The sequence below is a fragment of the Leptonychotes weddellii genome, chromosome 7, assembly GCF_054177405.1.
Source record: "Leptonychotes weddellii isolate Sample4059 chromosome 7, ASM5417740v2, whole genome shotgun sequence".
NCBI classification, from domain to species: Eukaryota; Metazoa; Chordata; class Mammalia; order Carnivora; family Phocidae; genus Leptonychotes; species Leptonychotes weddellii.
In genome coordinates this window covers 59,597,053-59,620,397 of record NC_138375.1, presented here as the reverse complement: position 1 = coordinate 59,620,397, position 23,345 = coordinate 59,597,053, and the positions used below count along the sequence as shown (strand labels likewise).

Genomic DNA, 23,345 nt, shown 5'->3' with positions numbered 1-23,345 from the left:
TTGACAGAGAGAGATACAGCGAGAGAGGGAACACAAGCAGGGGGAATGGGAGAGGGAGAAGCAGGCTTCCCGCGGAGCAGGGAGCCCGATGCGGGGCTCGATCCCAGGACCCTGGGATCATGACCTGAGCCGAAGGCAGACGCTTAATTAACGACTGAGCCATCCAGGCACCCCAATAAATGGCCCACTTTAAAAATGACAAGAAATTCTATGCAGAAATGGCAAGAGAAGCTTTAGAGAGAGAGATCAGCACAGAAACATTAGGTAACTTGGATGTAGCAATCACTAAAAGTTCTCTGGTGATTGCTTTGTTTGCTTTAAAATACATAGTTAATTCATTTTTAATTACATTAGCTCTAAAAATAAAATCAGGACATTAAGAATATAGTAAGGTTCTCTTTGATCCCAATTTTAGACCTCTAACTCACTTTTCAGAAGTATCCTATATTTTCTGCTTATTACGTATCCATGTATCCTCCCAGGCCTATGAAAATACTTCTACATGTATCTGTTACTTTAAAAAATGTGATATTATTTGTATAAGAGTTTGTGTTCACATAAGTGGAATCATGCTGAGCATGTCATTCATTCTTCTGTACTATGTGCTAGTCATTCTTATAAGTACTGGGGATACAGCAATGTAGAGAATAAAGTCCTATTCTCATGGAGCTTGCATCATCCTGCAACTTGCCTTTTAAAGTTAGTATCATGTTTTGAGATGTATCCATGATGGCACATGTAAATTTAGTTCATTTATTTTAATTGTTCTATATTATTCTATGAATATACAATACTATGTAATATATCATTCCCTTACTGATGGACATTCAGATTTATACCATTTGGAATGTTGTTTACTGCAGATAACAAAACATGACCAATGTAAATATTAAGGGCATTTATTATTTCACATTATAGAAAATCCAGAAGTTTTTAAAAATTTTTTTATTTTTAACGATTTTATTTATTTGAGACAGAGAGAGGGAAAGCATGAGCAGGGGGAGGGCCAGAGGGACAAGCTGACTCCCTGCTGATCGCAGAGCCCAACATGGAGCTCAATCCCAGGACCCTGAGCCAAAGTTAGACACATAACCAACTGAGCCACCCAGGTGCCCCAGAAAGTCCAGAAGCTGAATGGTTTCCAGGTCTATATGATCAGGGCTCTCACCCTGTTATTTTCTGTATTTTCCTCTTCAAAGCTGTGTTATTAGTTATCTGTTGTTATATAACAAATTATCCCAAATCTTAAATAATAAACATAATTTTTGTGGGTCAGGAATTTGGGTATGGCTTAGCCAGGTGTTGCCTTTTTTTTTTTTTAATTTTTTAAAGATTATTTATTTGACAGAGAGAGACAGTGAGAGAGGGAACACAAGCAGGGGGAGTAGGAGAGGGAGAAGCAGGCTCCCCGCTGAGCAGGGAGCCTGATGCAGTGCTTGATCCCAGGACCCTGGGACCATGACCTGAGCTGAAGGCAGATGCTTAACGACTGAGCCACCCAGGCGCCCCCAGGTGTTGCGTTTGACTTACAGTCTCTTATGAGGTTGTAGTTAACTGGCACTTTGTGGGGGTGGTGGTGGAGGTGGAATTCTCTCCCATATGGGTCTCTCCACATGACTGCCTCCTGACATGGCATTTGGAGTCCCCCAAAGTGAGCAAATGTAGAGGGTGAAAATGCCCAGGAAGGAAACCAGGGAACCACAGTCTTTTTATAACCTAGTCTTGGAAATGCATCCCATTACTTCTGCCTCATTATATTTTTTAAAAAGTAAGTACAGCCCATCCTAAAGAGTGTGAATGCCAGGAGGTGGGATGATTGAGGGCCATTTTAGAAGATGCTTATCAATGGCTGGTTACAAGATGGCTGCCAACAAGAACTGAATCAGCATTCTTCTCTGAAGTAAGAATTCTGGCCTTGCAGACATTTTTGAGAATTCTGGCCTTGAGACATTTTTGATCTCCCCTTCCAAATTCATTCAGTCAACATGTATTGAATGTTTGCTTTTGGCCAGGCTCTTTGCTACTTGCTGGAGTTACATGGATCATGTCTTCAGAAAGCTCACAAGTCTTATAAAAGAGATAGATACATACAGCAAATAACTCTAGTATACCATGGGTGATCAAATGTCCCAGCAGCCAAGGAAGCAAGCAGGAGAACTGGACTGGGGTTGAGAGAGAGCAACTTTGGACTCGGGTCTCCTCAACTGGTATGTGCATTCTCATTCCAGAGATGAGCAAGAAGCAGGAGTTGGCCAGGGCTGCCCTTGGGTGTCCCATAGCAGGGGCACTCAGGACATTCCCTTTTCCAGTGTCCTTCCTGGCAATAACTGCCTTGGTTTCATCCCAGGTTGACAATTCCCTATCAGTTGTCTGGTCTCCTGGACCTCCTAAGGTCACCTGGAGCTGGTGGGTGGATGAATTCGGGGAGCCAAAAGCTGCATCTTTTTGGCCAATTTCCTAGCTCTATTAGCTTCCTCTGCCTTGTCCATGTTATTAGAGACCTTGAAGGCCTCTTCCATCAAGGTTGACAGTGGAGTCTGAGGGCTGGCCTCTAACTTTTGTAATTTTCTACTAATGTCTAAAGCAGATTGGATAATAAAATTCATGACAAGCAATGCCCTTTTCTCTGCAGACTCCAGGTCTGTTGGTATAGTGGGCAATCTTCACAGAAGTCAATGAGATCTAACCGGGTGACAAATTCGACTGGCACAGTGACAAAGAAGCCCACACATCCCCTCCACAGACAGGACAGAGGGAAGAAGTACCAAGAAGTTTTAAAGAGGGTAACAAAACAGGAGTCTCCACATTGAAAGCGGGCAGGGGGCAGAGCAGGGGAAGCTGGAAGAGGAGAGGGAGAAAGAGAAGGAGGAAAAGAAACCAAGCAAGGGGCAGTGGAGGGAGGCACTCTGTCCACTGCCCATTGGGGTGATCAGGCCAAGGGAGTCAATTTTTTCAACCCATCCCTTACTGGTTTCTATTCATACAACTTGGAACCAGGGAATAAGGGGAGAAAGAGAAAAAACAAACAAAAAACCACAAGGTTTTCCTGTGGCTATCAGACTTCTAGCTATTAGACTACACTGTGTGAGGATTATATCTCCATCACTCTTACTAGTCCCTGGTTAGGGACCGCCTGTTTGACCAAGGTCTGCATGGTGTGAGGTGAGCCTTTCCCACCTCTACTGGTTAGTTCCCTACCAGAGGGACCATGTTCTCACAGGCTGAGAGGAGTTAAGCTGTAGCTATCTTGTAGCCATCCCATTAGTAGAGTATAAGGAGGAGGAGGAAAAGCATGGAAAAGAAGAGGGAAGTTAAAGGAGGAGGGAAGGAAATTGGGAAGGAAGGGCAAAGAGAAAAATGTTACCTGAATGAGAGTAGTGGGTACCCCCTGGGATGCTGGAGACTGACTTACCTAGCACGGTGACACTGAACCAAAGGTTTAGGTGGCTGCTTGTCAGCTCCGAAGGGGTTGCATCCAGTTGTCCATCCGCATGGGTCCCAGACATCCTCCGGGAGTCCTGGTGGAGATGCCAGAAAAGTGTGATACCAACCTCTAAGGAGACTTAGGCAGGAAAAGGGTGACATTTAAACATGTAGAGGTAGGAAATTCTTGACACCTGTGCACTTAAGGGTCATGCTTCTTCATGTCTCACATGTCTAATTAGCATGTGAAATCTCCACCCTTAGTATTATAATGAGGGAAAAAGGCGGTGAAAAGTCAGCATTGGTGGCCATCTTGGCGTAGACTGGTTTGATCCAGTCTTCACCAGTCTTCATAGCTGAGTCCTTCCTTTCCATAAACATCTTGTTTCCACATTCCTGCAAGATATACTACTGCGCTGCATAGAATTTTAGCTTTTCTTTCTATGGAGAGCCAAGGAATGCTGGATTTTGCAGTGAGGGTTGAGGGGACCTGAGTTTAGTCCCTGCTCTGTCTCATTTCAGGAGACTCATGAACCTTAGATTAGACTACTCCTGCTGTTAGAGAAGTGAGCCAGAGCTTACAATATATAATTAATCTAGGTCAAGTACATAAAGCAATATCAAACCTTGCAAACAAAATACTACCAGCCCCCACCAAGGATGAGGCAGAAAAGAGGACCCCATCCACAGGTTAACCCAGGAGATCAGGTCCTTCTTAGAACTTGTAAAGAAAACTCCCCAGAGAACCAACTGTTGCCTAAATGGAAGGATCCCTACCAAGAGACCCTCTGGCCACTCCAAATGCAGTCAACTTACAAGGAGTCCCTAACTGGGCACATCTTTCCAGATTAAAATTCCTCTTTCCCGAATATCCACAGGACCATCTAGAAGACCTGAAGTCATCCTACTCCTGTGAGACTGTAGGAGACCTTAAATATATATTCCAGGGGCGCCTGGATGGCTCAGTTGGTTAAGCCTCTTTTTTTTTTTTTTTAATTTTTATTTATTTGACAAGAGAGACATAGCGAGAGAAGGAACACAAGCAGGGGGAGTGGGAGAGGAAGAAGCAGGCTCCCGAGCAGGGAGCCCGATGCAGGGCTCGATCCCAGGACCCTGCCTGGGATCATGACCTGAGCCGAAGGCAGACGCTCAACAACTGAGCCACCCAGGCGGCCCTGGTTAACCTCTTTAAAGCTAGCCCCCTGAAGAGAGGTCAGGGGCTTTAAAGCCCTCCCTGACCTCTCTTCAGGGGGCTAGCCTGAAGACTCTTTCCTTTGTGCTATCTTCCTTGTGCTGTAGCATAAGCCCCAATAAAGCCTTGCTTGGAATTCCTGTTTGACTTCTTGTCCATTTGTATTGTTTAGCCAACTCAAGGGCCCTTTTCAGCGTCAGGGTTAGAGGACACAAAGGAATAAATGGTTGAGTTGGATTTCGGAGGATCAGTTGGAGGTAGGTGACTTGGGAGGATAAGAAAAGGTCATTCCAGAATTAAATGTTACATAAGGGGCACCAGCGTGGCTCAGTTGGTTAAGCATCTGCCTTCGGTTCAGGTCATGATCCCAGGGTCTTGGGATCGAGCCCCGCTGCTCTTCGGGGAGCCTGCTTCTCCCTCTCCTTCTGGCTCATGCTCTCTCTCGCTGTTTCTGTTGCTGTCTCTCAAATAAATAAATAAAATCTTTAAAAAAATGTTATAGAAAATGTTAAGACTAATATAACTAGTGCTTGCTACTGCAGACATATACTAAGAATAATGTAAATAGTTCCACTACCTAATTAACATATTTTGTTATGTTTATATTTAGGTTTCTTCTTTTATATTTTATTTTTTAAAGATTTTATTTCCTTGAGAGAGAGTGCAAGTGAGAGAGAACGAGTGGGGGAGAGGGGCAGAGGGAGAAGCAGACTCTGCGCTAAGCAAAAAGCCAGATGTGGGGATCAACCCAGGACCCCAGGTCTATTACCTGAGCAGAAGGCAGACTTAACCAACTGAGCCACCCAGGAGCCCCAGGTTCCTTCTTTGTTAAAAAAAAGAAATCATGACAGATGTATCTGAAGTCCTGTTTATCCCCCCTCCCAATCCTACTCCTACCCCCCTCCTGCCCTTTTATTATCATAGTGCATATCCCCATATCCATCTAGTTCATTTTCTATACTTAACACATATATTTTTTCATTAGTATATACTGTGATTCTGTTAAATTTACATAAGTCGTTTCACAGTGCACATAATTGGCATGTTGCTATTTATAACTCCTATGAGCTATCAAATGTTGATACGTATAGGACTCATGTATTAGTTTTATTTGTTGTAACATTTTATCATGGGAACATATCACGTTTTATTCATTTTTTTTTTTTAAAGATTTATTTATTTGACAGAGAGAATGAGAGAGAGAGCACATGAGAGGGGGGAGGGCCAGAGGGAGAAGCAGACTCCCCGCCGAGCAGGGAGCCCGATGCGGGACTCGATCCAGGGACTCCAGGATCATGACCTGAGCTGAAGGCAGTCGCTTAACCAACTGAGCCACCCAGGCGCCCTATTCATTTTTTTTTAAGATTATATTTTACTTATTTGAGAGAGAGAGAGAGAGCACAAGAGGGGGTAGGGTCAGAGGGAGAAGCAGTCTCCCCACTGAGCACGGAGCCCGATGCGGGACTCGATCCCGGGACTCTGGGATCATGACCCCAGCCGAAGGCAGTCGCCCAACCAACTGAAACACCCAGGCACCCTATTCGTCTATATTTTATTGCACATTATCGTTGTTTACATTTTTCACAAGGAAGCAGGCTCGAACATGAATTTGTCTTCTTGTGCACACCTGTAGGAGTTTCTTTCTGTATTCTAGACATGAAGTTGCTGGATCATAAAACGCACATTTAAAATTTCACCAAAAGTGGCTGTTCTAATCTTACACAGCCAACTGACACCTCTAAGAGTTTACGTTTCTCAGATTCCTTCCCTTCCTGGAAATGGTCAGACTGTTAACATTTACGATCAGGACATAGTTTTCAAGTAGTCATATGAAGACACAATTTCAGTATAACTCTACATGCAAACAAAGGGCCGGAGGAGGGTTGATGTGGCAGAGGAGACTCTGAAGGGGTTCACTGTAGTGTTTTGAGCGCCCTGTTGTTACTCTTTGGTTTCCCTCAACGTGCTAACAAATGATACAGCGAACAAGCCCACTCCGAGCACGCGGGGAGGGCCCCACACTGCGCTGGAAGATCAAATCCTACTCCAGTGATGGCGCGCTCCAGCCCGAGCGCAGTGGTATGATCTGGCCGCGGCTTCCCCCCGCGGTGCGGGTTGGTTGCGTCCCCGGACGCCGGCGCACGCGCCCACACCCGCCCGGAGAGCGCGACTCCTCCCCGCGGTGCCTCAGCTTCGCGCGCGTGCCGCCCCCTCCCCCCCCGCCCCGCGCTCCTGACGTGCTGCGAACGCTCGCGACCCGCAGCGCCCCGGAGGAGGGGCTCGGCAGAGGGCCCCGGCCGGTCGGTGAGTACCTGCCGCCTCCGCTCACTTCCAGCCCGCCCTCTTCCCGCCTCCTTTTTTCTCCCTCGGGGGCCGCGGCCCGCTTCTCACCTGGAGGGGCGCCTCTGACGGGGGGTAGAGCCCTCTCGGCGCGGAGGCGGATCTCTCCGGACGCCGGGGTGGGCCCTTCGGGACGTCGGGGTGGCCCCTGAGGATGTTAGGTGAGCGTCTCCGGACACCGGGGTGGGCCTTTCGGGACGCCCCAGGAAGCTGGCAGGCGGGGCGCCTCCCGACGCGGGAGTGGGGCCCTTAGGGACTTCGCTGGACGCCTCCTGACGCCGTGGTGGGCTTCCGCCCCCAGTCCCAGGCCGGCCCACTTCGCACCGGGGTGCGGCCTTTATGCTCTCGGGCGCTCTTTCGTTATTTTTCGTCAGCCGATGGGCACTGGTCCCCCCCGCCCCCCGGTCCCTCGAAAGCGTCTTCTTCACCCTGAACACGCCGGAAGGAGGCTCCGTTCTCGCTGTCTCCCCCCTACGGGGCCCCACAGCCGGGACCTCTACACGAGGACCGGCTTCCGTGCCCCTCCGCCTCTTACGCCTTACGCCCCCTCCCCCTCCCCCGCCAGGCTACTGTTTTGTTGCGGAGTGATCCTTCTGTTATTTGCCCAGAAAAAAATATTTTGTTTGGAAATCCTTATTATTTGCCACTTTCCCTTCCAGCAGAGCTGATGTTTCTTTCTGTACGATGACTGTGTTTCAAGTCTGTTACACGCACGGATTTATTTAGTCTTTTTTTTTTTTTAAAGATTTTATTTATTTATTTGTGAGGGAGAATGAGAAACAGAGAGCATGAGAGGGAGGAGGGTCAGAGGGAGAAGCAGACTCCCTGCCGAGCAGACAGCCTGATGCGGGACTCGATCCCGGGACTCCAGGATCATGACCTGAGCCGAAGGCAGTCGCTTAACCAACTGAGCCACCCAGGCGCCCCCGGATTTATTTAATCTTAACACTTTTACGAGATAGGTACTATTATCCTCAGTTTACAGATGAGGTAACAGGATGGACGACCTATCTCGTAAGTGGTAGAGCTGTTTTGAATCCAGGCAGCCTGACTCTAATGTTCTTGTATTTAGTCACTATAGCATATTAAGATATAAGTATTATCTAGGAAAAAGTGAAAGTTTTATGCTTCTGTCTTTACTTTTTCCTGTTGGGGGGCAGTGGATTGTAGATGAATCAAAGAATGTATTTTTTTTTTTTTTTAAGATTTTTTATTTATTTATTTGACAGAGAGATAGAGAACACAAGTAGGCAGAGGGAGAGGGAGAAGCAGGCTCCCCGCAGAGCAGGGAGCCCGATGCGGGACTCAATCCCAGAACCCGGGGATCATGACCTGAGCCGAAGGCAGCCGCTTAACCGACTGAGCCACCCAGGCGCCCAAAAGAATGTATTTTTGGAGTCAGGCATCTCAAGCTGCAATTCAGAACATAGACATTTACCAACCTAGGAAGAACTTACCAATTGTTTGATTTTGAATAAGTTTACGAACATGTAAAATAGTGATACAAATCGTTAAAATAATGATTAGTGATAAAAATAGTATAAAATAGTGATATAGAGTTATTCGGAGGATAACCTTTAATGCGTGTGAGGTACCTAGGATAGTATCCCAGGACTCAATAAATGACTATAATTTAATTATTACTCAAAATGTGTTTGGATTTTGTTACGCATTTGTCCTGAGGCTGAGTATAAACTGGGAAATAAAGAATTGTGCGTGTGCTGGTAAATGAATTTACCTTTTTTATTTTACGTACTTATGTATTTTCGGCGCAAAAAGGTGGTTTTATTAAAGCACTAGGACAGGATCCATGAGTAGAAAGAACTGCCACATTTACCTTTTTTTAAATCAAGGAAACAATGGGGCGCCTGGGTGGCTCAGTTGGTTAAGCCTCTGACTTTTGCTCAGGTCATGATCTTAGGGTCCTAGGATTGAGTCCTGCATCAAGTTCCCTACTCAACGGGGAGTCTGCTTCACCCTCTCCCTCTGACCCTCCTCCCTGCTTGTGCTCTCTCTCACAAATAAATAAGTAAAATGTTTAAAAAAATAAAAACCAAGGAAACAAGCCCTTGAAATCAGGTGATAATGCTTGGTACCAAATTTCTTGGGTAGTGACTTATTTAATAACTTACGGTCAATCATTCATAAAGACTTGTTAAGGTCCCTATAATCCCCAAGTTTTTGAAGTGATTTTGACATGTTTGGTAGGTAGAATGTCAAGATTTTAAGTTATTTTTTCAGTGATTGTTCTTCAGATAGATCAAGATGATAGATATGCTGAAAGAAAATGACAAATAATAACCCCAATTAGGGATTTTCAATGGCATTACTAAAAATGCTACATGTGAAATAAATAACAAGTCTCATTATTGTGTCACCTTTCCTGTTTGTGCATTCTTTTAGAGACATTTTGTTCCTGTCATGATTAAGATGAGGCTGTTGGCCTCTAAACTCTATTCTTCCTTCACAGTTAGTGGTAATTCATTCTTTAGCCTCAGTTCAAGTACTTGAAGGTAAGCCATTATTTTAGTGAGTTCTTCATTTTTAAGGGTAGCAACTTAAATAAATAGTAGCTGCACTATATGCTGGTCTGCTTGTTTAAATTGGCCAAGCAGTGCCTTGTTTTTACTCTTAGAATTACTGTGTGGTTAAATCTCATGAAGCACTGAATTTTAGAGTCTGTAATCTGTGGGGGGCCTCTACTTAATGTTTATCAATCCCTTATCTGCTTAATTCTTTGAAAACCCACTTTGAGACTGCTGGTGGTTCTGTGCTACAGAGAAGGGTAGAGTTTTTATTTATGTATCTTTAAGAAATTACATATATTTGGTGGTATAGCTACTCTTGCTATCAGATTTGAGCATTTTGGTTTAAATAACTCTAGGGTACAGAAAACATTTAATAAGATGAAAACTATTCCATACAAGTTGTTTTCCTGTGGCCCTGTGATTCCTTCAGAATCCTCCCAAACTAATTCTGACTTCCAAGTCTTACCTATGCTATTCAACCTATAATAATTTTATCCTTTTGTGCCTTTGTTATATTTAATAATTTAAATATACACATTATACTGTTCACATTTTTTTTTTTTAAGATTTTATTTATTTATTTGAGAGAGAGAATGAGAGAGAGAGAGAGAGAGAGCATGAGGGGGGGAGGGTCAGAGGGAGAAGCAGACTCCCCACTGAGCAGGGAGCCCGACATGGGACTCGATCCCGGGACTCCAGGATCATGACCTGAGCCGAAGGCAGTTGCTTAACCAACTGAGCCACCCAGGCGCCCTAAATTTGGCATGTCTTCTGTTAAAGCTATGACTAAGTATTTTAGTCCTTAGGATGCTATTGTAAACAGATTTGTTTTCTTAATTTCATTTTCAGATTGCTCAATGCAAATGTATAGAAATACAGGTAGTTTTGTTTTGATTTTGTATCCTGCAGCCTTGTTGAACTTGTGTGTTCTGATAGTTTTTTTTTAGTGGATTTCTTAGAATTTTCTATATACAAGATTATTGCATCTAAATGATGATAAAACTAAATATAGTGTTACTTCTTCTTTTCCAATCTGGATGCTTTTTATTTCTTTCTCTCTCTCTTTTTGGCTAATTGCTCTGGCTAGAACCTCCGCTATAATGTTGAATAGAAGTGCTGAGAGTGGACATGCTTGTTTTGGACCTGATCTAAGGGGAAGGCTTTCAGTATTTCACCATTAAGTATAATGTTAACCACGGGTTTTTGATAGATACTTTTTATCAGGTTGAGGAAGTTCTATTCCTAGTTTAGTGTTTTTATCATGAAGGGGTGTTGAATTTCGTCAAATGTTCTTTGTGTATATTAAGATAATCGTGGTTTTTGTCCTTTATTTTTTTTTAAAGATTTTATGTATTTATTTGACACAGAGAGACAGTGAGAGAGGGAACACAAGCAGGGGGAGTGGGAGAGGGAGAAGCAGGCTTCCCACAGAGCAGGGAGCCCGACGCAGGGCTCTATCCCAGGACCCTGGGATCATGACCCGAGCCGAAGGCAGACGCTCAACGACTGAGCCACCCAGGTGCCCCTCCTTTATTCTGTTGATATGGTATAATACACTGAGTTTCAGATCTTAAACCAACCTTTCCTTCTCTTTTTTTTTTTTTTAAAGATTTTATTTATTTGACAGAGAGAGATACAGCGAGAGAGGGAACACAAGCGGGGGGAGTGGGAGAGGGAGAAGCAGGCTTCCCGCGGAGCAGGGAGCCCGATGTGGGGCTCAATCCCAGGACTCCGGGATCATGACCTGAGCCGAAGGCAGACGCTTAACGACTGAGCCACCCAGGCGCCCCCTTTCCTTCTCTTGATACATCTTAGTCATGGTATATAATTCTTTTTATATAATATTGGGTTTGGTTTGTTAGTATTTTGTTGATGATATTTGCATCTATATAACATATTGGTTTCTTGTTTTATTTTTCTTTTGTCTTAAAGATTTTATTTATTTATTTAATTTATTTTTTTAAAAAAGATTTTATTTGTTTATTTGACAGAGAGAGACAAAGTGAGAGAAGGAGCACAAGCCGGGGGAGTGGGAGAGGGAGAAGCAGGCTTCCTGCTGAGCAGGGAGCCTGATGCAGGGCTCAATCCCAGGACCCTGGAATCATGACCCAACCCGAAGGCAGACGCCTAACGACTGAGCCACCCAGGTGCCCCTTAAAGATTTTATTTTTAAGTAGTCTCTGTACCCAACATGGGGCACAAACTCATAACTCTGAGACCAAGAGTAACACGTTCCCATGACTGAGCCAGCCAGTCACTCCTGGTTTCTTGTTTTCTTTTATTGTTTTTGTCTGGTTTTGGTATCAACTGGTCAGGTAGAATGAGTTGGGAAGTGTTCCCCCACTTTTTTTTGGAAGAGTTTGTGAAAGATTGTTACTTCTTGGTGGCGCCTGGGTGGCTCAGTTGTTGAATGTCTGCCTTTGGCTCAGGTCATGGTCCCAGGGTCCTGGGATCGAGCCCCACATCGGGCTCCCTGCTCTGTGGGAAGCCTGCTTCTCCCTCTCCCACTCCCCCTGCTTGTGTTCCCTCTCTCGCTGTTTCTGTCTCTGTCAAATAAACAAAGTCTTTAAAAAAAAAAAAAAAAGATTGTTACTTCTTTAAATGTTCAGTAGAATTTCACAGCAAATCTGAAATGGTAGGAATAGAATTGAGCTGAAAGACCGAGGTGCATTTGTATATCTTATAGGCCTTTGAATTGAGTTTGTAATTGAAAGCGCAAGAGTGAATGTCACTTTGAAGTTGCAAAGTAGGGAGAGAAGGAGATTGAGTATAGCATAACGGTAAACACTTTAACTTAGAGGAATAGAAGGAAGAAGAAGGAAAGGAGAGGTCAGATCTAGGAGAAAACTCAGTGGAGCAGTATCACAGACACTAAGACTGTCATGAAGGATTTGCCAAGATGACTAGTGGAATGAAAGCTGAAGAGAGGTATATGGATTTGGTGGCAAGGAGATCTTTGATAATCTTAAAGGGAGAGCACATTCAGATTATATAACATATTAGTAGAGAAGAGGGTGATAAATGGACACAGTGGGTATGGAATGTGCTCTTTAAAATTAATGTCAAAACTTCAAATTATCTCCAGAGTTTAAAGTTTAAAGAAAAATAAAAATAATACGTACATATGGTTCAGAATTCAAATAGTAGGGAAAATGTCTTTCCTCATCTATCTCTCAAATTCTCTCTCACACTTTTGGCAATTTCTTGTGTATCCTTCCAGATGGATTTTAAAACAGAGGGCTGTGTGTGTGTGTGTGTTTTAATTTGCACGAGTAAAATAATACTAAACATGCTCTTCTGCTTTTTGTTTTTTAAATTAATGATTGCTTTGGAAATTTATAGTGTGTGTGTCAATGTATAGATTATGAGCAAAACATTTGATGGCAGACGCTCAACGACTGAGCCACCCAGATGCCCCTCCTTTATTCTATTGATATGGTATAATACATTGAGTTTCAGATCTTAAACCAACCTTTCCTTCTCTTGATACATCTTAGTCATGGTATATAATTCTTTTTATATAATACTGGGTTTGGTTTGTTAGTATTTTGTTGACGATTTTTGCATGTATATAACAGATAATGGTTTCTTGTTTTATTTTTCTTTTGTCTTAAAGATTTTATTTAATTAATTTTTTAAAAAAGATTTTATTTATTTATTTGACAGAGACAAAATGAGAGAAGGAACACAAGCTGGGGGAGTGGGAGACGGAGAAGCAAAGGAGAGATAATTTTATTGGTGATAGGGTTGAGGGAACTTATTTTTAGGCTTAGGAAGTCTTGATAATGTTTGTAGCAAGGGAATAGAGTGGATCTAGAAGGAACTTAAATATATATACAAAGGGTTAGGAGGAGCTTACTGTGAAAGACTTGAAGACAGAGGTCCCTTAGAAAGGATCAGTGAAATCAGTTGGCTTGATTTTGTGAATCTCTCCAGGAATCTTATCTTTGTAGCTGGGGCAAGAAGTACACAAGTAGTATTTTCCAGGGTTAGGGGCTTTAGAGGTCCCATTGAAATGGCTGACTATGGGACCTGGGGTAGGGAGCAAGTTATGAGAAGCAAATTAAAGATTTTTATCTATTTGACGAAAGAGAGTATAAGCGGGGTAGCGGCAGGCAGAGGGAGAGGGAGAAGCAGGCTCCCTGCTCAGCAGGGAGCCCGATGTGGGGTTCGATCCCAGGACCCTGGGATTCATGACCCGAGCCAAAGGCAGATGCTCAACCGTCTAAGCCACCCAGGCGCCCCGCAAATAGTGATTTCTTTTTTTAGTGTTGAGTACAATTCTGACTAATAATTGATTTCCTTAATTTAAACGCCACATCTTTTTTACATTTTATTTTTTTTAAGATTCTATTTATTTATTTGAGAGAGAGAGAGAGAGAAACAGCATGAGAGGGGAGAGGGTCAGAGGGAGAAGCAGGCTCCCCACTGAGCTGGGAGCCCGATGTGGGACTTGATCCCAGGACTCCGGGATCATGACCTGAGCTGAAGGCAGTCACTTAACCACCTAAGCCACCCAGGCACCCCTCTTTTTTACATTTTAAAGTAGATAAAACGGGTGGTTCAGTTGGTTGGGCGACTGCCTTCGGCTCAGGTCATGATCCTGGAGTCCTGGGATCGAGTCCTGCATTGGGCTCCCTGCTCGGCGGGGAGTCTCCTTCTCCCTCTGACCCTCCCCCCTCTCATGTGCTCTCTCTCATTCTCGCTCTCTCAAATGAATAAATAAAATCTTTAAAAAAAAGAAAAATTATTTAACTTTCTTAAATTACTTGAATTAACAACATATGAAAGGCTTTTAAGTGTTTTTTAGTTAACAAAAAGTTTTTCCTAAAAATTATTTTTGAACTAGAGATGAGAGCTGAAGGTTGTAAATTGATTAATTTCTGTTTTTGATGGCTTGAGAAAAATTTATCATTGCTGATTTTTTTTAATCTGCACAAAAGGTATCATGCTGTTATTTACTATTTTTCTCTGATTAGTGCACGTCTTGGAAATTTTTCCATGAGATTATGTATAGTTGACCCTTGAACAATACAGAAGTTAGGCGTGTGACACCCTGTGCAGTTGAAAATCTGTGTACAACTCTTTTTTTTTTTTTAAAGATTTTATTTATTTATTTGAGAGAGAGAGAATGAGAGACAGAGACCACGAGAGGGAAGAGGGTCAGAGGGAGAAGCAGACCCCCTGCTGAGCAGGGAGCCCGATGCGGGACTCGATCCCGGGACTCCAGGATCATGACCTGAGCCGAAGGCAGTCGCTTAACCAACTGAGCCACCCAGGCGCCCCAAAATCTGTGTACAACTCTTGACTCCTCAAAAACTTAACTACTAATAGCCTGATGTTGACTGGAAGCCTCACTGATAACATAAACAATCAATTAACACATGTTTTGTATGTTATATGTATTATATTACTGTATTCCCACAATAAGTTAAGCTGGCAATAAGAAAAGGCATTAAGAGAATAATAAAAAATACATTTATGGGGTTCCTGGGTGGCTCAGTCAGTTAAGCGTCCTACTCTCGATTTTGGCTCAGGTCATGATCTGAGGGTCTTGGGATCGAGCCCTGTGTTGGGCTCCCTGCTCAGTGAGGAGGAGTCTGCTTGTCTACCCCTCCCTCTGCCCCTCCACTTGTGCGCGCACGTGCTCTCTCTCTCAAATAAATAAATCTTAAAAAAAAATACATTTATGGTACTGTACTGTAAAAAAACCCACATATAAGTGGACCTGCACAGTTCAAACCCACGTTGTTCAAAGGTCAACTGCATATGCCTTTGCTGTTTTTCTTTTTTTTAATTGTAGCAAAGTGTACATAATTTACCAAATATATAAAATTTTACCAAAATATACTCAAAACTTATCATTTTAGCCATTTTAAGTGTACTGTTTGTTGGTATTAAGTACATTCACATTGTCATTCAACCATCAGCACCATCCATTATCAGAACTTTTTTCATCTTCCTAAACCGAAACTCCACCCATTAAACAATAACTACACATCCTTCCTTTCCCCCAGCCTGTGGCAACCACCATTCTGCTTTCTGTTCTATGAATCTGACTACTTTGTCCATTTGTGTCTGACTTATTTCACTTAGCATAATGTCTTCAGAACTAATCCATTTTTTAAAAGATTTTATTTATTTGACAGTGTGTGCATGCACAAGCAGGGGGAGTGGCAGGCAGAGGGAGAGGGAGAAGCAGGCTCCCCTTTGGGCAGGGAGCCCAATGTGGGGCTTGATCCCAGCATCCTGGGATCATGATCTGAACTGAAGGCAGACGCTTAACCTACTGAGCCACCCAGGCGCCCCAAAGTTGATCCATGTTGAAGCATATGTCAGAGTTGCCTTCTTTTTTTAAGGCTGAATAATATTTCACTGTATGTGTATATCATATTTTGTGTCTGTCAGTGGACATTTAAGTTGCTTCCACTCCTTGGCTATTGTGAATAATGCTGCTGTGAATGTGGGTGTACAAATATGTTTGAATCCCTGCTTTCGCTTCTTTTGTGTATATATCTAGAAGGGGAATTGCTGGATCATATGAAAATTCTATTTTTAGTATTTTGAGGAACTGCCATACTAATTCCCATAACAGCTGCACCATTTCCATTCTTCTTAGCAGCGCACAAGGGTTCCAGTTTCTCCACATGCTCTCCAACACTTGCTATTTTTTGTTTTCTGGATAGTAGCCATTCTAAGGAGTGTGAGGTGGTATCTTATGGTTTTGATTTCCAGTTCTCTAGTGATTGGTGATGTTGAGCATCTTTACACATGCTTATTGTCTATTTGAGTATCTTCTTTGAAGAAATGTCTATTCACATCCTTTGCCCATTTTTTAATTGGGTTGTTTTTATTCAGTTGTAGGAGTTCTTTATATAGTTTTGATATTAACCACTTACCAGATAAACAGTTTGCAGATTTTCCCCCCATTTTGTGGGTTGCTTTTTCACTATTGAAAATTTTGACATAGTCAGTTGTTTATTTTTGTTGTTGTCTGTTCTTTTAGTGTCATACTAAGAAATCATTGCAAAATTCAATGCCAGTTTTTTTCCTTTGGAAATTTAATCTCCTTGGGTTCATGAGATGAAGTCATTGTTCTCAACTATATTTACTGCTAATGCTGGAGAATTAGTAACTCTCTTCACATGTAGTAAAGAATTAGAGATGAGAAAGATGGCTACATGGTAAGGGCAGCAGCAGGAGCAAATGTGTTTGAAATAGAATTAAAAGGGATAGACTTAGAATTTTGGAGTTATGTAGTTATAGTTAGATTTTTCTTGATCGCAGCTATGCTATTCAGTAAACAGAGCTCTGGTGTTATCAAGCTTTTATTGTCATAGAGACAAAATAAAAAAATGGTTTGTGTTTATAATTTTAATCATGAAGATGATGGAATTCACCTTTCACTCTGTTATTTCTTTTTTAAAGATTTTGTTTATTTGAGAGAGAGAAAGAGAACATGAGCTGGGGTGGGGAGGGGCAGAGGGAAAGGGACAAGCAGACTCCCTGCTGAGCAGGGATCCCAATACGGGGCTCAAACCCAGAACCCTGGGATCATGACCTGAGCCAAAGGCAGATGCTTAACTGACTGAGCCACTCAGGCACCCCTCACTTTATTTTTTTATTGGATTCAGAAAATATTTGATACCTCAATAAAACTTTTTCAGTAATTTATATTAGAAATCTTTTCCAAATTAAAAATAAAGAATCCATTGAGATGAAATATTTAGGAAACTCTGTAGAGGTTAATTGTAACTTTACCACTCTACCAGAGTTGCCCCTAAGCCTGTTTGTGTTTCTACTTCTTTTTAATTTTGACAGGGACATTTAACTTCTATCTGAATATATTTCAGATCCCTGAATAACAGGCACACTGTATTTGTCTTTTTCCCATCTTCTATGCCTTTCCAAATCCAGTTTGTTTATTCATACACTCATTTGGTCATTAAAGTATTTAATCATTTATTCAGTAACATTTATTGAAAGCTAAGCTCTGAGCTAAATACTGGGATTCAGATGTGAATAAGAAACAGTTTCTACCTCTGTAACTTTAGACTTTTCTAAGGAAATAAGATAGTAACCATCATTAAAACACAATATAATTCTTCAGCATCCTGCTCAAAGTCCACCTCCAACAAGGCCTTTCCCAATTTACCCAACCTAGCTGACCCAGGCCCCATCTTTTTATGGATTACTATGGCATTTATTGTGTTACATAATTACAGATATCTTCTTCACAGCAATGGAATTGAATACGTAAACTATGATGACAATATTCTTACATCTTTTTGCCTTCCATTCTTTTTTAGCTGTTTAATGTGTTATATTTTATTTAAATAGCCAATTCATTTAGGCAGCCAAGAATCAGTCTTTTCATTAGATTTCATTTGTATTGCCTTTGTACAACACAGTGTCATGTTCCTGTTGAACAAAAGCTTAGTTTCCATACTAATTCTAAAGTTGCAAGGGCCGCCTGGGTGGCTTAGTTGGTTAAGCGTCCGACTTCTGATTTCAGCTCAGGTCATGATTTTGGGCTTGTGGAATTGGACCCCAAGTTGGGCTTTGTGCTCAGTGGGGAATCTGCTTGAGATTCTCTCTCTTTCCCTCTGTCCCTCCCCCTGCTTGCACAAGCACAAGGTGCGTGTGCACTCTCTCTCTCAAATCTTTTTTTTTTAAAGATTTTATTTATTTATTTGACAGAGAAAGAGCACAAGCAGGAGGAGAGGCAGAGGGAGAAGCAGACTCCCCACTGTGCAGGGAGCCAGATGCAGGGCTTGATCCCAGGATCCTGGGATCATGACCTAAGCCGAAGGCAGACACTTAACCGACTGAGCCACCGAGGCACCTCGCAAATAAATAAATATTTAAGAAAAAATAAAGTTGCAGTCTTTGTAAATGATCCTAATTTTCATTTAGGAGGAGAAAAATAAATGGGTAAGTGAAGGAAGAACAGAATAACAGTTTTGAAAAATAAATATGTACTTTTGTTTTAGATGATATTATGATAAACAAAGCAGATATACCTACAAAAATAGGCTTTATATGTTTGTGATAAATTGACTTCATATTTTTCTTATTCTAGAATGTTGTAATTTCAGCCAAAAGTTTAGGCCTTAATTTCCTTACATTTACTATGTAAAGCAGATAAGGACATCTGGAGAGAATGTTGCATTTGAAATGTTTCATGTGTTTTGATATGTTTTTTTAATCCATTCAGCCACTCTGAGTCTTTCGATTAGAGAATTTAGCCCTTTTACATTTAAAGTAGTTATTGGTAGCTATGTACTTATTGCCTTTTTTGTGTGTGTGCAATTGTGTTAGTTGTTTTCTGGCTGCTTTGTAATTCCTCTGTTCCTTCTTTTCTTGCTGTCTTTGTGATTTGATGATTTTCTCTTGTGGTATATTTAGATTCCTTTATCTTTTATATATCTACTATAGATTTTTGCTTTGTGATTGTCATGAGGCTTACCTAAAACAATGTACAACAGTCTATTTTAAGCTGCTAGGCAACTTAAGTTTGAGCTTATTCTAAAGCTTTACATTTTTAGTCTCCCTACAACGTCGTTTTTTAAGAAAAAGATTTATTTATTTATTTTAGTGGGGAGGGGCAGAGGGAGAGGGAGAAAGAATCTCAAACAGACTCTCTGCTGAGCGTGGAGCTGGATGCAGGGCTTGATCCCACTGCCCCGAGATCATGACCCGAGCTGAACCAAGAGTTGGATGCTCAATTGACTGAGCCACGCAGGAGCCCCCAACATGTTTTTGATGTCACAGTTTACATCTTTTTTTTTTTTTTAAGATTTTATTTATTTATTTGACAGAGTGAGACACAGTGAGAGAGGGAACACAAGCAGGGGGAGTGGGAGAGGAGAAGCAGGCTTCCCGCTGAGCAGGGAGCCCAATGTAGGGCTCGATCCCATGATCCTGGGATCATGACCTGAGCTGAAGGCAGATGCCCAATAACTGAGCCACCCAGGCACCCCCACAATTTACATATTTTTATCTTTGTGTCCCTTAACAAATTATTGTAGTCACAGTAACATGTTCATTTTCTTTCCTACTTTTAAGGTTTTTTCCTTGTCTGTAACTTTGACACTTTAATTAGAATGTGTCTTGGTGTGGATTCCTTTGGGTTTATCTTTTTTAGAACTCTCTGGGCTTCCTGGATCTGGATGTCTTGTTTCTTTCCCCCGGTTAGGGAAGTTTTTATCCATTATTTCTTCAGTAATTTTCCTGCCCTTTTTGTTTCTGTAATAAGAATGTTGGTCTGCTTGATATTGTCCTATAAGTTCTTTAATGTATCCACTCATTTTTCATCTTTTTTCTTTTGCTGCTCTAATTGAGTTCCACTAATCTGTCTTCAAGTGCAGTGATCCTTTCTTCTTCATCTAATCTGATGTTGAAGTCCTCCTTGTATTTTTCAGTTCAGTTATTGTATTCTTCAGTACATTTTCAGTAAAACTTCTATTGATACTTTTTTATATTTTTTATTTTTTAATTGAAATTCTTACTTTGTTTATCCATTCTTCTGAACTCAGGGAGCAATTTTATGATCATTATTTATTTGTTTTTATTAGGAGTGCATATCAAATATTTATTTCTTTGTGTGTGTGTGTGTTTTGTTTAGAGGTTTTTTTTCTTTTTTATTAACATAGTGTATTATTTGTTTCAGGAGTACAGGTCTGTGATTCGTCAGTCTTACACAATACACAGTGCTCACCATAACACATACCCTCCCCAAAGTCCATCAGCCAGCCACCCCATCCCCCCATACCCCTCCCCTCCAGCAACCCTCAGTTTGTTTCCTGAGATTAAGTCTCTTATGATTTGTCTCCCTCTCTGGTTTTGTCTTGTTTCATTTTTTCCCTCTCTTCCCCTGTGATTCTCTGTCTTGTTTCTTAAATTCCACATATCAGTGAGATCATATGATATTGTCTTTCTCTGATTGACTTATTTCGCCTAGCATAATACCCTCTAGTTCCATCCACGTCGTTGCAAATGGCAAGATTTCATTTTTTGATGGCTGTGTAATATCCCATTGTATATATATACACCACATCTTCTTTATTCATTCATCTGTTGATGGACATCTGGGCTCTTTCCATAGTTTGACTATTGTGGACATTGCTGCTGTAAACATTGGGGTGCAGGTGCCCCTTCAGATCACTACATTTGTATCTTTGGGGTAAATACCCAGTAGTGCAATTGCTGGGTCATAGGGAGCTCTATTTTCAACTTTTTTGAGGAACCTCCATACTGTTTTTCAGAGTGGCTGTACGAGCTTGCATTCCCACCAACAGTGTAGGAGGGTTCCCCTTTCTCTGCATCCTTGCCAGCATCTGTTGTTTGCTGACTTGTTCATTTTAGCCATTATGACTGGTGTGAGGTGGTATCTCATTGTGGTTTTGATTTGTATTTCCCTGATGCTGAGTGATGTTGAGCACTTTTTCATGTGTCTATTGGCCATTTGGATGTATGACCATTATTTTGAACTCCTTTGTTAGGTAAATCACTTACCTCTCTTTTGTTAAGGTGTTTTTCTGAACTTTTAGCTAATTCTTTTCGTTTGGAACGTATTCCTCTGTTGTTTTTTTTTTTTTCATTTTCTTTACTCTCCATGTTGATTCTGTGCATTAGATAAGACAGCAACTCTTGGAGCCATGAAAAAAAATGAAATCTTGCCATTTGCAATGACATGGATGGAACTGGATGGTATTATGCTAAGCGAAATAAGTCAATCAGAGAAAGAATTATATGGTTTCACTCATTTGTGGAATTTAAGAAACAGAGCAGAGGATCATAGGGGAAGGAGGGAAAAATAAAATAAGACAAAATCAGAGAGGGAGACAAACCATAAGAGACTCTTAATTTAGGAAACAAACCGAGGGTTGCTGGATGGGAGGAGGGTTGCTGGATGGGAGGAGGGTTGCTGGACAGGAGGAGGGTTGGGGGGCTGGGGTAAGTGGGTGATGGACATTGGGGAGGGTATGTGTTGTAGTGAGCACTGGGTATTATATAAGATGGATGAATCACAGACCTGTACTCCTGAAACAGATAATACATTATATGTTAATTAATTGAATTTAAAATAATTAAGAAAAAAAACCCAGCAACTCTCTGAGTTTTGAAAGAGTGGCCTTATGTAGGAGATGAACCTTGTCTTTCAACCTTGCCTTAGCGTTTAGTTGTCTCTCAAACCTTTGTGGTTATCCAAGCAGCCTACTATATTTTTAGTGGCTCCCAGCACTTGAAGGTATGCCAAGAACTGTGAGTGTCCCAAAGGGGAGGAACTCAGTCACCACCTAGATTAAGGCTGATTGGAAGCCAGATTCTCAGGCTGTAGCTTTTAATGTATACAAATATACAAAGTCCTGCAGGACTGTCAGCATAAGCCCTGGTGGCCCCCAGAGGCAGGTGATCTGGGAGTATCCCCTGGGAAGCAGCTGTAAAAATTGGAGTATCATACAAGGGTACAAACTCCTTTCTGGGAGATACTGGCAAGCTTGAGTGAGGCAGATGGAGATGCAAAGATGGTGCCTGCTGGCCTCTGTCTTTGGAATACTTCAGTAGGCACCTATGCATGTTGAATTAGATGCTGTCTCTTAGGCTGATGCTTTAAGATAAGGAAATAAGCCTTTTTCACAGAAAGTCTGGGTGCTTTTCACTTGTCTACCTTTGTGCTGAGCTCTGGGGTGCATGAATTTGCATGTCAGCTTTTTGAGAACGGCTTTTCAGTTCCTTTAGTTTTGGAAGTCTTGTGGATGCAAGCTCTGTTGGCTTCCAAAGCTAGATGTTTAGGGGGCTTATCTCTCAGGTGTAAGTCTTAAAAGGTGTGGTGCCAGATATGGGGTTCAAACTGTCTCTCCTCAGGGAGAAGCTCCTGGGTTGAGTTCCCTCCCCATTTTGGTTTGTTGTGCCTGGGGTGGGGTTTATGAGATTGTCTCTTAACCTTACCTACTTTCTTTAATGTGGTTTCCCTTTCATTTGTGAATGGGTTGCTCTGCCAGGTTTTAGGTTTATTTTAGAATTTGTTCTATATATATTTGTAGATTTGGTGTATCCATAGGAGGAGGAGGTTAATTCAGGATCTTCCAATGTCACCTTGAACTGGACCCTTCCTTCAATACTTTTAAGTTTTCATTTGCAAGTCTTGCACTTATTTTGTTAGATTTATTCGTAAGAATTTTATTATTTTTGATGCTAGTAGAAATTGAATGTTGTTTTTTCTTATTTTTTATTTATTTTTTAATTTTAATTTTAATTTTTTTAAAAGATTTTATTTATTTGAGAGAGAGAATGAGATAGAGAGCATGAGGTGGGGGAGGGTCGGGGAGAAGCAAACTCCCTGCTGAGCAGGGAGCCCGATGCGGGACTCGATCCCAGGACTCCAGGATCATGACCTGAGCCGAAGGCAGTCGCTCAACCAACTGAGCCACCCAGGTGCCCTGTTTTTTCTTATTTTTTAAAGATTTTATTTTATTTTTGAGAGAGAGGGACAGTGTGTGTGTGTGTTTGTGTGTGTGAGAGTCGGGAGGGGGGTAGGCAGAGAGAGAGAGAGAGGGAGGGAGAGAGAGAATCTTAAGCAGGCTTCACACCCAGTGCAGAGCCTGACACGGGGCTTGATCTAATGACCCTGAGATCATGACCTGAGCCGAAATCAAATGTCAGATGCTCAACTGACTGAGCCACCCAGGTACCCCTAAAGATTTTGTTTTATTTTATTTTATTTTTTTTAAAGATTTTATTTATTTGAGAGAGAACACATGAGAGGGGGGAGGGTCAGAGGGAGAAGCAGACTCCCTGCCGAGCAGGGAGCCCGATGTGGGACTCGATCCAGGGACTCCAGGACCATGACCTGAGCC

At 41.9% G+C, this 23,345-nt stretch overlaps 2 protein-coding genes across 12 annotated transcripts in view; one reads left to right on the top strand and one right to left on the bottom strand.

Moving 5' to 3' along the window:
* ZNF346 (zinc finger protein 346) overlaps positions 1–7,134 on the bottom strand; it is a 72,333-nt gene extending 65,199 nt beyond the window's left edge. For 7 of the 8 annotated variants that reach the window (XM_081826407.1, XM_081826410.1, XM_081826409.1 and 4 more), the window contains exons 1-2: positions 7,007–7,134; positions 3,413–3,518 (exon numbers count right to left, since the gene is read on the bottom strand). In XM_081826407.1, the coding sequence (XP_081682533.1) occupies positions 3,413–3,506 (94 nt within the window). In that variant the 5' untranslated portion in view covers positions 3,507–3,518; positions 7,007–7,134. Of the gene's footprint in view, positions 1–3,412; positions 3,526–7,006 lie in introns of those variants that run through there. The other variant, XM_031027963.2, reaches the window with a different exon arrangement.
* Positions 1–23,345, top strand: part of UIMC1 (ubiquitin interaction motif containing 1) — a 156,663-nt gene that overhangs the window by 30,802 nt on the left and 102,516 nt on the right. For 2 of the 4 annotated variants that reach the window (XM_081826400.1, XM_081826395.1), the window contains exon 1: positions 6,763–6,919. The exons of 1 other annotated variant lie outside the window; for it this stretch is intronic. Coding sequence is in view for 1 of the 3 variants with exons in the window: in XM_081826397.1 (XP_081682523.1) it covers positions 7,110–7,116 (7 nt within the window). In the remaining 2 variants the exon portion in view is untranslated. Of the gene's footprint in view, positions 1–6,762; positions 6,920–6,976; positions 7,117–23,345 lie in introns of those variants that run through there. One more of the 4 variants, XM_081826397.1, reaches the window with a different exon arrangement.